Genomic DNA, 11,620 nt, shown 5'->3' on the forward strand with positions numbered 1-11,620 from the left:
ACATTTACCTGGATCAGCCTTGAGGTTCCTTTATCTGTTGTGGTGCTCCATAGTTGTTTTCAATGTTTCTACAGTTTTCATGCATGTTATAAAGGCTTTCTTTCATGTTGTAGACCACAAAGGTGAAATCATGTATTATAGTCTTAGTTGTTATCACATCCTGTGTGGTTACAGTATTCACGTTTAAACATGTTATGTATTAGAGTAGATTTGTCACTAGGTGGTGCTTTGGGCTATTTATTTATTTAACTGCTCAGTTGCCTACATTCTCCAAAGAGTGTCTATTTCTAAATTAAACAAATACATTTTTTTGTTATTTTAACTCCAAATTTAAATGAAACTGAAAAAATATTTTTAAAAGTGTGTCCGGGCTTAATACCCTTCTCATATATGAAAAGTATTTTAGGGGTCCCTGACCTTTGGGGGCCCAAGGCAGTCACTTTGGTCACTTTTCCTAATGGGTAATTCCATCTCTGCAGCCAGGACCCTTGGAGTTATGATTGATGATCAGCTGAATTTCTCAGACTACATTGTTAGAACTGCCAAGTCCTGCAGATTTGCTTTATACAACATTAGAAAGATCAGGCCCTATCTAATGGAACATGCTACACAACTCCTTGTCCTACAAAACTCCACAATGGATGTGGAATAAATGTAACAAATTAGACAAAGAAATGGCAAGTAACAGAATTAAACATGACATTTTAAAGTACCAAGACTAATATAATATATTCTTGTAAAGTATTCTTTGTTTATTTACAGCTTTAAATATATATATATTTACAGTGCATAAGTGTCAAGGATCTGCATTATCATTTTGTTGGACTGTATATACACTTCCAAACACACTAGGATTCTTTAGGATGTGATGCAATGAACTCTTTGCTTTTAACAGCCTAAATGTTCCTGCTTTTATCGTGTTGTTTTAAAGATGCATGAGGATATTATAAATACACCATTCTTATCTTTATCTCTGTTGTATTCTTTTAACAGCCACAACCTCACATAGTATGATCTGACCCTGTTTCAACATGGGTAACATCAGCCGGTTTGGAGAGACCTGACCTGTGTGGAGGGAGCTGCTGCACTCACTGTACCATGTTGAAGCTGCGTTGTAAAGATGTGAACAGAAAACCACTAAATTGTCAATACTGGTTATGTGAATATATTGCTTTTCGATTAGGCCCATCATATATAGATTTAATATGCATTTAATTCCCATATAAAGTGTATTACTGGTAAAAGCAGTGTTGTGGCAAATTAAAAGTTTTCCAATTGAGTCTCATTCTCAAAACACTATTTGGTCATCTTATGATGTTATGTTTGTGGGTCTATTGCTGATTGTCTATACTCCCCTGACTAACTTGTCCAGTTTTAAGGTCATCATGTGTTGTCGTATCATCTCTGTTGTCTGTGTTAGCTGCGGGTGTGATGATAGTCTCGTCCACAGTCCGTACCACAGAAAACCTAGAGCTGCCATTAGAACCATCACCAACAATCCCTGTTGTGTTTGCACTTATTTTGTCCTGTGGTTTCTCATTTAAAGTGGCTTCATCAGTCTTCTGTTTCTCTGGGCTGCTCTCTCTCAGAGTCTCCTGTAATTGACTGCCACAGGCTTTATTTGAGTTTTCATTTAAAGCGGTTTTGGTGAGATCTGTGGGAGACGCTGCGCTGGAGCTCCAGCATTCAGATAACTGATCGGCAGTGCTCGACGACTCCTTGTCCTCCACATACACCTCCTGTCCTGCTTTAGTCTCCACAGCATTACCAGCCTTATAGAAGCCCAGCAGTGTCACACTTTTCTTGCGCTTGCTGAGGTTCGGGACTTTGCCGTTCACTGCTCCAGCTTCTTTGAACATGTTGCGGATGTTGTATTCCTCCTGAGGTTTTTTGGAAGTGTCTTTACAACCCGCTCTGCTGTCTGAGATTGTTGTGTCATTCGATGTGTTTCCAGGCTTTGGTGTAGGAAGATTCATCGAACCCTGCAGGCTGTTCCTCTTCTCCGTGTGAGTGACACGAAATCTGTCAATTTAGGCAAATATAAAGATGTTTTTCAGCTTGGCTATATTCTTTAAACTTGCATGCGCATAATGCACATCTTAATTATAATCTACTATTATTACTTTCCATCCATAGATAATATAGTAGCACTTTATTTTACAGTCCTGTTGATCATGTACATACTATGTACTTATTTTAGTAATTTCAATGGCAAGGTAATAACTAGGTACTAAACCTAACCCTACCCCATGTAATTACCTTATATTACCTGTACTTTCTTAGGTAGGTACACTGTAAGTAAACTGAAAATACCTGTAAGTGCACGTACTGTAAAATATAGTGCAACCGATAATATTCTGTAATACTTACTGGTGTAAACAGAAACACACAGCCAAAAGTCTGGACATACTTTTCTCATTATCCTAAAATACTCATGACCATGAAGGATATTCGTTAAATGCTTGAAATTATTTTTTTTAGACTAATATTAATCATGATTACCTATGAATTTATTTACAAAACCTAGTCAGTTTTAGGGCCCTATCATACACCCAGTGCAACGCAGAGCAAGTGTTTTTGCTAGTTTCAGTCTGCAGTTCTCATTTCCCATCCTGCCCTGCGTTGTTTAAATAGCAAATGCATTTGTGCCTGTTTGTGCGCCCATGGGCATGCTGGTCTAAAAAAGTGTGTTCAGGCGCATTGTTGGCGCGTTGCTATTTTGAGGAACTAAAAATAGACTGATCATTTGGTTAGATATATCCTATTCTAAAGTCTGGTGCAATATTTTTTCTTTGTTATTTAAAGAGCGTGTTAGTAATATGCGCCTATAGGAGGGTGCACAATGCGTGTACGCTTTGCTTATTACACACACAGCAGCGGCACACAAACATTTTTAAAATTGAAAAATTATATTCCGCCATGTAAATAGCGAACCTGCCATGAGCGCAACTGGATTTTAACGGGGATGGGAGATGAGACTCTGATTTGTTTATTGCACAATATGCCCAAAAAACACTCATTACTCATTAAAGGGTTAGTTCACCCAAATATTACAATTATGTCATTAATATCTCACCCTCATGTCGTTCCAAACCCGTAAGACCTCCGTTCATCTTCGGAACACAGTATAAGATATTTTAGATTTAGTCCGAGAGCTTTCTGTCCCTCCATTGAGAATGTATGTATGGTATACTGTCCACGTCCAGAAAGGTAATAAAAACATCATCAAAGTAGTCCATGTGACATCAGAGGGTCTGTTAGAATTTATTGAAGCATCGAAAATACATTTTGGTCCAAAAATAGCAAAAACTACGACTTTATTCAGCATTGTCTTCTCTCCCGGGTCTGTTGTGAGCGCGTTCACAACACTGCAGTTTAGTGATATCCGGTTCGCGAACGAATCACTCGATGTAACCGGATCTTCTTGAACCAGTTCACCAAATCGAACTGAATCGTTTGAAACGGTTCGCGTCTCCAATAAGCATTAATCCACAAATGACTTAAGCTGTTAACTTTTTTAACATGGCTGACACTCCCTCTGAGTTCAAATAAACCAATATCCCGGAGTAATTCATTTACTCAAACAGTACACTGACTGAACTGCTGTGAAGAGAGAACTGAAGATGAACACCGAGCCGAGCCAGATAACGAACGAAGCATTGACTCGTTCTCGAGTCAAGAACCGTTTCTGTCGGACGCGTCTGATTCGAGAACCGAGGAGCTGATGATACTGCGCATGCGTGATTCAGACTGACACACAGCGCGTCTGAACCGAACTGGTTCTTTTGGTGATTGATTCTGAACTGATTCTGTGCTAATGTTATGAGCGCGGGTAAACCGAAGGCTTGAATCAAGGGCAATCATCGCCAATGAAGTCATTACGTCGAGCGCAAAGAACTGGTGAACCGTTTTCGGCAACCGGTTTATTGAGTCAAACTGTCCGAAAGAACAGGTTCGCGGAGAAGAACAGAACTTCCCATCACTACTGGTGATCCGAAAACCGATGCAACCGGTTCTTGACTCGAGAACGAGTCAATGTTTCGTTCGTTATCTGGCTCGGTTCAGTCAGTGTACTGTTTGAGTAAATGAATTACTCCGGGATATTGGTTTATTTGAACTCAGAGGGAGTGTCAGCCATGTTAAAAAAGTTAACAGCTTAAGTCATTTGTGGATTAATGCTTATTGTTGACGCGAACCATTTCAAACGATTCAGTTCGATTTGGTGAACTGGTTCAAGAAGATCCGGTTACATCGAGTGATTCGTTCGCGAACCGGATATCACTAAACTGCAGTGTTGTGAACGCGCTCATAACAGACCTGGGAGAGAAGACAATCCTGAATAAAGTCATAATTTTTGTTATTTTTGGACCAAAATGTATTTTCGATGCTTCAGAAAATTCTAACGGACCCTCTGATGTCACATGGACTACTTTGATGATGTTTTTATTACCTTTCTGGACGTGGACAGTATACCGTACATACATTCTCAATGGAGGGGCTGAAATCTCTCGGACTAAATCTAAAATATCTTATACTGTGTTCCGAAGATGAACGGAGGTCTCACGGGTTTGGAACGACATGAAGGTGAGTCATTAATGACATAATTTTCATTTTTGGGTGAACTATCCCTTTAAGAGCACGTTGACCATTTTCCCGTCGTTAAACTAACAAGTGTATTCGGACAGGCCCTGAGTGCACCTGCACCATACGCTTTAGACCAACCGCTTAGATCGTTAAAATAGGACCCTTAGCGTATTTTAAAGGGGTCATGAACTGCCTTTTTATTATTATTTTGTACTGTTCTCTGAGGTCCACTTATAATGTTATTTTTACATCAACAAATATATCACAATTTAGAAGTAATAGGCTATTTTCTATCCTGTTTTTACCCCCTCATCAGAATGCTCTGTCTGAATTGTCATGGAGGATTGTAGACTCAGATTAAAACGCCCACTGCTGTGATTGGCCAATAGTTGTGTATGATTGACAGACTACATTCCTCATAGATGGATGCTGCTGTGATTTACGTCAAAAATGCAAAAATGCATTTTTTATGCTGCAGCGCCCGGGGAGCAGTTGGGGGTTCAGTGTCTTGCTCAAGGGCACCTCAGTCGTGGTATTGAGGGTGGAGAGAGTGCTGTACATTCACTCCCCCCACCTACAACTCCTGCCAGCCCGAAACTCGAACTCACAACACTTGGATTGCAAGTCCGACTCTCTAACCATTAGGCCATGACTTCCCCCAGTTCAGAACGTGTCAGTAAGTTCTTACTGACACGATCTGGATCTTCATTAAAAATAAAGTTCATCCACAGGAAAGCAGTGGAAAGACTGTGTTTGTCTGTAACTTGGCACTGAACAGCATCTCGTTGTCTTTGGAGCTATATTTATCGTTTGGTTTCTATGTAGACCTGCTTTTGCCGCTCTCGTTATTTACATAACAGGTGTGAACTGGTGGGCAGGGCTAAACAGGCACTGCTGTAGAATCGGTGGGCGGGGCTATACAGGTAGTGATGTAGAATCGGTGGGCGGGGCTATACAGGTAGTGATGTAGAATCGGTGGGCAGGGTTAAACAGGCAATGATGTAGAATCGCTGGGCGGGGTTAAACAGGCAGTGCTGTAGAATCAGTGGACGGGGCTAAACAGGCAGTGCTGTAGAATCAGTGGGCGTGGCTAAACAGGTAGTGATGTAGAATCGGTGGGCGGGGTTAAACAGGCAGTGCTGTAGAATCAGTGGGCGGGGCTAAACAAGCAGTGATGTAGAATCAGTTCTATTTTTAGTTGTTTTACAAACATACCCTAAAAAGCATCCTGGGTTCTTATCTTTGCTGGCAGTGTGGTTAGTGTTTAGGTTTTCTCCTGCATGTATTTCTCGTCTATTAAAGACTTTATATTTGTTTTCTATGTGTTGTGTTTGACACATGACAGTTTCATGTTTTTGATGACTGTAGTATTGTTCTGAAGTGCAGGGCAGTAATGAAGAATGAGTGTGACTGGTAGTGCTGCTGAATCAGATGAAGAACCTCACCTGCCCACAGAAAACACGGTCTGCTCTCCCGGCCGGGCTCTGCTTCGAGACACTCGACTCCTGCGGCGCGTTTTTAACACGTGACTCTGCATACAGTGAGCACACGAGCTGATCTCGCCTCCCAGATGAACGGTGTGATGGTGAAGGGGAAGGCCACCGACGCTATCTTTGTGACGCAAGCTGTTGAGAAGAAAGAGCATTAGAGAAATAACTTCAGACTCTACTCCTCTATTACATCTGCAGCCATTCAGAGACCAGTGTGCACACTAATTCACACATAAACATGCCCTTGCTTGTCCTACATCACTGTGGGGGGTATATACAGGACCAATGCTGAACTCAGCAAAAACATTGCTTTTTATATACTTTACATTCTACTTCAATATATTACAAAAAAAAAAAATATTTGCAAACAAACTGGAAGATCGTAAATAATCTCAGCTTGTGTCATATCAAACAACATATATGCAGACCTAACAAAACATGTTTATGAATTGGTGTTTGTCTGGTGTTTATCAGACAAAATACATATTTAAAGAGTCACAAAAATAATGATCATACCGTGGATCATGAAGTTCGCAAACATTTTGGCCAACCAGCATCTCTTTGAAAGCCTCCATATTGGCTGTAGCACAAGAATAACAGCAATTTCATCCACGGAAATCATTTAAATGCAGTGCAATAGTAAATACTGCAGAACAGAACAGAACAGAGTGAATGATCTGTACCTTCATTCTCAATGATGCATTTCAGGATTTGTTCCACCGTGTCTTGACTGTCTTCTGATTCATCTGAGAAAAAAAAACAGTTTTCTAATTTGATATAACATTTCAGTCATCTTAATGATCTTGGTGCAAACAGTTTCTTCCACTATTAATGTAAATAGCAAAAAAAAGTCAAAAAATGTTCTGTGAATCAGTCCTTGAGAGAGTGAACCTCATTTAGTGCACTGCAAGGTCGGAAATCATTAAATAAGTGTTATTCTAATATCCCAGTTGTCCATAAATGTCTGCTCAGCAGTATGGTGGGAAAAAACTTGAAAGGTCAATGGAAAAACAGCGCTTATTTTTGGATCCTATGACTAGATTATATAAACATATTTAAAAAAAAAAAGTGATTCTAAGGGATTTCCTGGTATTATGCCAAGGAATCTGAAGACAAATAAAAACCTCTGTGGGACACAGATGCAGAACTGTTTTGTTCCAATCACTTGGATTTGCTAATTTTGCTAAACTGGCAGTTTTTCAGCCAGGAGGTAGAACTAACTAGTGGAATAAACATGGCAGGACTTTTACTTTCTGACCCCTGGACTTTCCACCTCTGCCTGCTGACATGGGCATCTAGTGCATGTGTCATTCTGCAACCTACTGTAAATTTGGATTTATAGTTTAATGTCATTCTCATATGGGGTTTAAACAAAGGTTGAAATGACTTGCCATCTTGCTCTGCCCCCTGTTTGTCTTCACAGTTTTCTTCGTCCTCTTCCAGCTCGCAGCGGTAGCCCTTCTTCTTCAGACAGTGACAGATCAGGAATCCCAGAAGGCCCGTGATGAAGAAGAGAAACACCAGCAGGAAGATCATGTATGCTGGAGGTGGATCTTCCACATCGAGCGTCTCCTGGTCCGTCATCACTATGTTCTTCACACAGCCAGCTGCTGCAAACGGGGCAGAAGGATGGCAGACGCGTTTATACAGCAGGTAATGAGCACACGACCTAAAGCTGCTTTCTCTCCAGCGCTGAGCAGCTTCTCTGTCACGCCTTCTGACTCTCTTGGCTCCTATAGATAATCAGTCACTGAGCTCCATCAGGGTATATTTGCTGTAAACGCATGGTGTTATCTTTCTGTGCAGGCGCGTGTTAAGAGGATCTCGACCCACACCCTCTGACCAATGTGTACACACACACACACACAAATGATTCATGATTCATCAACAACTGCCAACTTACAGTACAGTGCTTTTTTGGAAATATAAACTAAGTTCAAGATTCAAATCAGCCTTAACTGCATAGTGTTTTTACACTGCATGTTGCAAAAAACAAACAAACAAACAAACAAACAAATAAAGACTTATTGCCTTCAGTGAATAAACTTGTAGAGAGTAAGCAGACTCAGACCTCAAGTAGAAGACCTGGTCAAGCTCTCGGGAAGGGTGTAAAGAAACAACCCCATACATGTATTGAACTGTTTGAAACCGTTGGATCTGTACAAATGAATGAATCTGTTACATATAGCTTCATCGTTGATGGAAAGCTAATTAAATCTCCACCCAGTCACATGTCCATTCACCAAAACAGCAGTTTAACTGAGGCAGATGACTGACATTGGGTTTGACATTTTTTACCACTATTGCAGTTTTAGTTTGTCTCCCTGTCACTTTCTATGATCCTCATCAAGGCTCCAGTACCACTGGTTTATTTGTGGGCAGTTAAGGCCTGTTTCTCAGCACACAGCAGCACTGTCAGCATTTCTGCTGTTGTATTGTGTATATCCATTAATAATGGCTATTGTTATTCTTTGTTCAGCCATTGATAATTGCTACAAACAAATCAATGTGATATCTAGCATACATTAAATCACTGGGGAATTCAAGCAATAAATGCATTATGTGGACTGAACCCCAATGCAAAGAGTGTACTGTTCATAAGCTGCTTATATGGTTCCGATTCAGTCCAGTTTGCTGAACAGGAAGTGTGTGTGTGTGTGTGTGTGTGTGTGTGTGTGTGTGTGTGTGTGTGTGTGTGTGTGTGCACGTGCTAATGATATGTGATCGCTTATTCAGCTATCTGCTTGAAGTTCTTGTATTCTAATTATCATCAGTCAAATGATGACATTCGGTGGTTTGCAGTTTGTTTTCCCGCAGCCAGCTTCTCAAGGTCTTTCTGTGGAAATTGCTGAAATAGTCATGACACTGGATCATCTTACAGAGCGTCTGATCTATTGAAAGCTGGAGAGCGTGAGTGAGATCCTCTGCAGAATGACTCAGCATTCTCATGACCTCCACAAGAAAACACACACTGATGATGCTGCAGGATTCACTCTCATCCTCAGACCACCATCTACTCTCATCATCAGTGTGTTCGGCTTAGTCTGTGCTTCTAACACCAACTCATCACTCAGACACAATGCATTCAGTGTTTTCACATGGGTCATGAACAAAATAATAAACTCTAATATGTACATAACCTGCCTACAAACATATTTATTAACAATGACTCTTATTGCAGGACAACCACACAGATAGTGATGGTGAAATGTGCGCAACAACAAGAACAGAACCTACTGAATCAACTTGAATGAAAACCTTGGCAAATTACAGACAGGTGCTGCATGCGTTCCATGTATAGAATTTCCATCAGAGAAATTCTAATGGTTTGCACTACATATACCATTACAAACATTACAAACCATCAACTTTTAAATATTAAAACCATTAAAAATGATTTCCTGTAGTGTGTTTTGGGACATATTCCATTAGGATTTATTAGCCACCAATAGAAGGTGACCAATTACCAGCAGAGACCCACAGGACCATTACAGTTTCCATTAAAACCATTACAAATTCTGTGATGGTGTCTATTGTTGTTGTTTTTTTCCAGCAGGGAGTTTGAACTAAACTTATTAATGTGCAGCCAAAAAAAAAAAAAAAAAAAAAAAAAAAAACGGTTACGTCTTCTCATGCATTTTATTATAAACTATCCATTACATTATTAATACGTGTATAATCAAAAAGAAACACTAAACCGCACAAAACAGAATACTGTCAGTGCACTCAGGCAGTGCTTCACAGAACTAATGAGCATGATTCATATCTCACCTTGAGCTCTTTTGTTGATGTTTTCTGTGACGCGCAGATGATCACATCACATTTCATATTTTCATCACATTTCGGACTTTTAAGAAACGGCGAAACTATATTTATTTTGAGAACAAAAGCAATGGGCTGCTCTTTTCACTGCAACTCAAGGACTATATATACCGGAATGATCGCGCGTCCTGTGTTCTGTATTATTGTCATTAATAGTTCCCACGGACAGGCGCTCCTCTCTTTCAGTTTTCAGACTCGTGCCAAGATAATGTCAGCTCGAGCACGCTGTGTTCCGTGCAGCTGTTATTAACGCACACACACGCTCGCTTAACACCGTGATAAAATCAGCGGAATGTTATTGATCTGTTTCATCATGACTTTAACGGATTGTTGTGGCGTGAATTCGCGTGCCATTTAAATGTCTTTATTATGACGCTACATTTATCAGACCTAATAACCTTAAACAGAGAAAGTCAGAGACCACATAGCGTAAAACAGTTAAAACGCGAAACATATTTTTCGCAACAAGAGTAGCTATTAACGATGAGATTATTCTGAGGGAGCCTATACTCACCAGCGCTTCTGACCAGGAGACGAGCTCGTGATGCTTTCAGAAGGACACTGAGAGTCAAGCAGCAGCTGGACTCAGGATGCTGTGCGATACACATTTAAAGTAAGAGGACACGAGAAATGCTCAGCTCTCCTTCACTCCTGAAAAAGATGAAAACATTCAGCCAAAACAAACAACAACAACAACAGTTTTCTCATCATAAACATACACAACCTCGTGTCAGCACATATGACTTTCAGATGAACACAAACGGAGATTTTTAGAAACAAATAAACATGTCTCCATTTAAATGTCCATACAGTGCACAAACAAATAAACAAGCACAATAACTAAAGAAATTAATTAATTAATGAACAACAGTATGCATCAATCTTTTGGAGTTATGACAACTACCAACAAACTACACGAAGGTCGAGGAACTTAATAATTTGTAGCATAAACACAAATTAGCTCACAAACAAACAAACAAACAAACAAACAAAAGTTGCTCCAGAGTTGTGGTCCTGGAACCAATCAATCTTATCTATTGAAATCAGTTTCAACATTTTATTTTCCTTATCCAGTCATGTTGGAAACTAGAAATCCACTGCCCGATTTCCAAAGTTATTAAGACAATTTCATTAAGTAATTATTTATTTAGTAAGTTATTATTATTATTATTATTATTATTATTATTATTTTATGAATAACAGAAATTTGAGTTTAAAATACACACAATATTAAGTGTCAGTTATATCAAAATCATGTTTGCAACGTGAAAGGTTTTATAAAAAATAAATAAATAAAACAATAAAAGAATATGTAACTTGTGACCATACGTTTGTTTAAGTTGTGGTAACAGATCCCCAAATTAATTTTTATAGTGTAATAATGGAAACCCCAAAGTTGACAGAAGCACACAAGTTCTGCATGAGTTTCACAACATTTATTTATTTACAAAATGAGCTCAAATCATGTACACATTTGTGGCAGAAGGTACAGCTTACAAAAAATAAATGAGTGTCTTATTTGTCTTTTCTTAAAGCAGCAGTCTGTTTTGCCTCTTTGTTGCCATCTCTGTCTGAAAACCTGCAATAGCAGTTATTTGCGGAAGCATCTTCCTTGCATGGGTTGAGCACCAGCAGGGCTCCAGCGGATGAATCTAATGTGCGGCTGTCAGTCACTGCACCGGGGTGGATACTGCACTTAGTATTCACAGATTCTACATCCTGAA

At 39.6% G+C, this 11,620-nt stretch overlaps 1 protein-coding gene across 4 annotated transcripts; it reads right to left on the bottom strand.

Annotated features, from left to right (window-relative positions):
• Window positions 1-729: 729 nt before the first annotated feature.
• On the bottom strand, window positions 730-10,560 carry rell2 (RELT like 2). 4 transcript variants are annotated; one of them, XM_042711371.1, is made up of 6 exons: window positions 10,411-10,560; window positions 7,466-7,684; window positions 6,758-6,820; window positions 6,591-6,654; window positions 6,030-6,209; window positions 730-2,022 (listed from the first exon to the last, which is right to left on the bottom strand). In XM_042711371.1, the coding sequence occupies exons 1-6, from the start codon at window positions 10,502-10,504 to the stop codon at window positions 1,332-1,334; spliced, it is 1,311 nt and encodes a 436-aa protein (XP_042567305.1). In that variant the 5' UTR covers window positions 10,505-10,560; the 3' UTR covers window positions 730-1,331. The 4 variants fall into 4 exon arrangements, with proteins under 4 accessions (XP_042567305.1, XP_042567308.1, XP_042567307.1 ...); XM_042711374.1 differs by lacking the exon at window positions 10,411-10,560 and adding an exon at window positions 9,846-10,113 and having other exon boundaries at window positions 7,466-7,681; XM_042711373.1 differs by lacking the exon at window positions 10,411-10,560 and adding an exon at window positions 9,846-10,113.
• Window positions 10,561-11,620: the final 1,060 nt, after the last annotated feature.

Source organism: Cyprinus carpio, chromosome A21, assembly GCF_018340385.1.
Source record: "Cyprinus carpio isolate SPL01 chromosome A21, ASM1834038v1, whole genome shotgun sequence".
In the NCBI taxonomy this organism is placed as follows: Eukaryota; Metazoa; Chordata; class Actinopteri; order Cypriniformes; family Cyprinidae; genus Cyprinus; species Cyprinus carpio.

Coding starts and splice junctions, on each gene's coding strand:
- rell2 (XM_042711371.1), bottom strand. CDS start 10,504: ATGTGTATCGCACAGCATCCTGAGTCCAGCTGCTGCTTGACTCTCAGT. Junction 6,655..6,757: donor ATGCATCATTGAGAATGAAG/GTACAGATCATT, acceptor CTTGTGCTACAG/CCAATATGGAGGCTTTCAAA. Junction 6,210..6,590: donor TGCGAACTTCATGATCCACG/GTATGATCATTA, acceptor TCTTCTCAACAG/CTTGCGTCACAAAGATAGCG.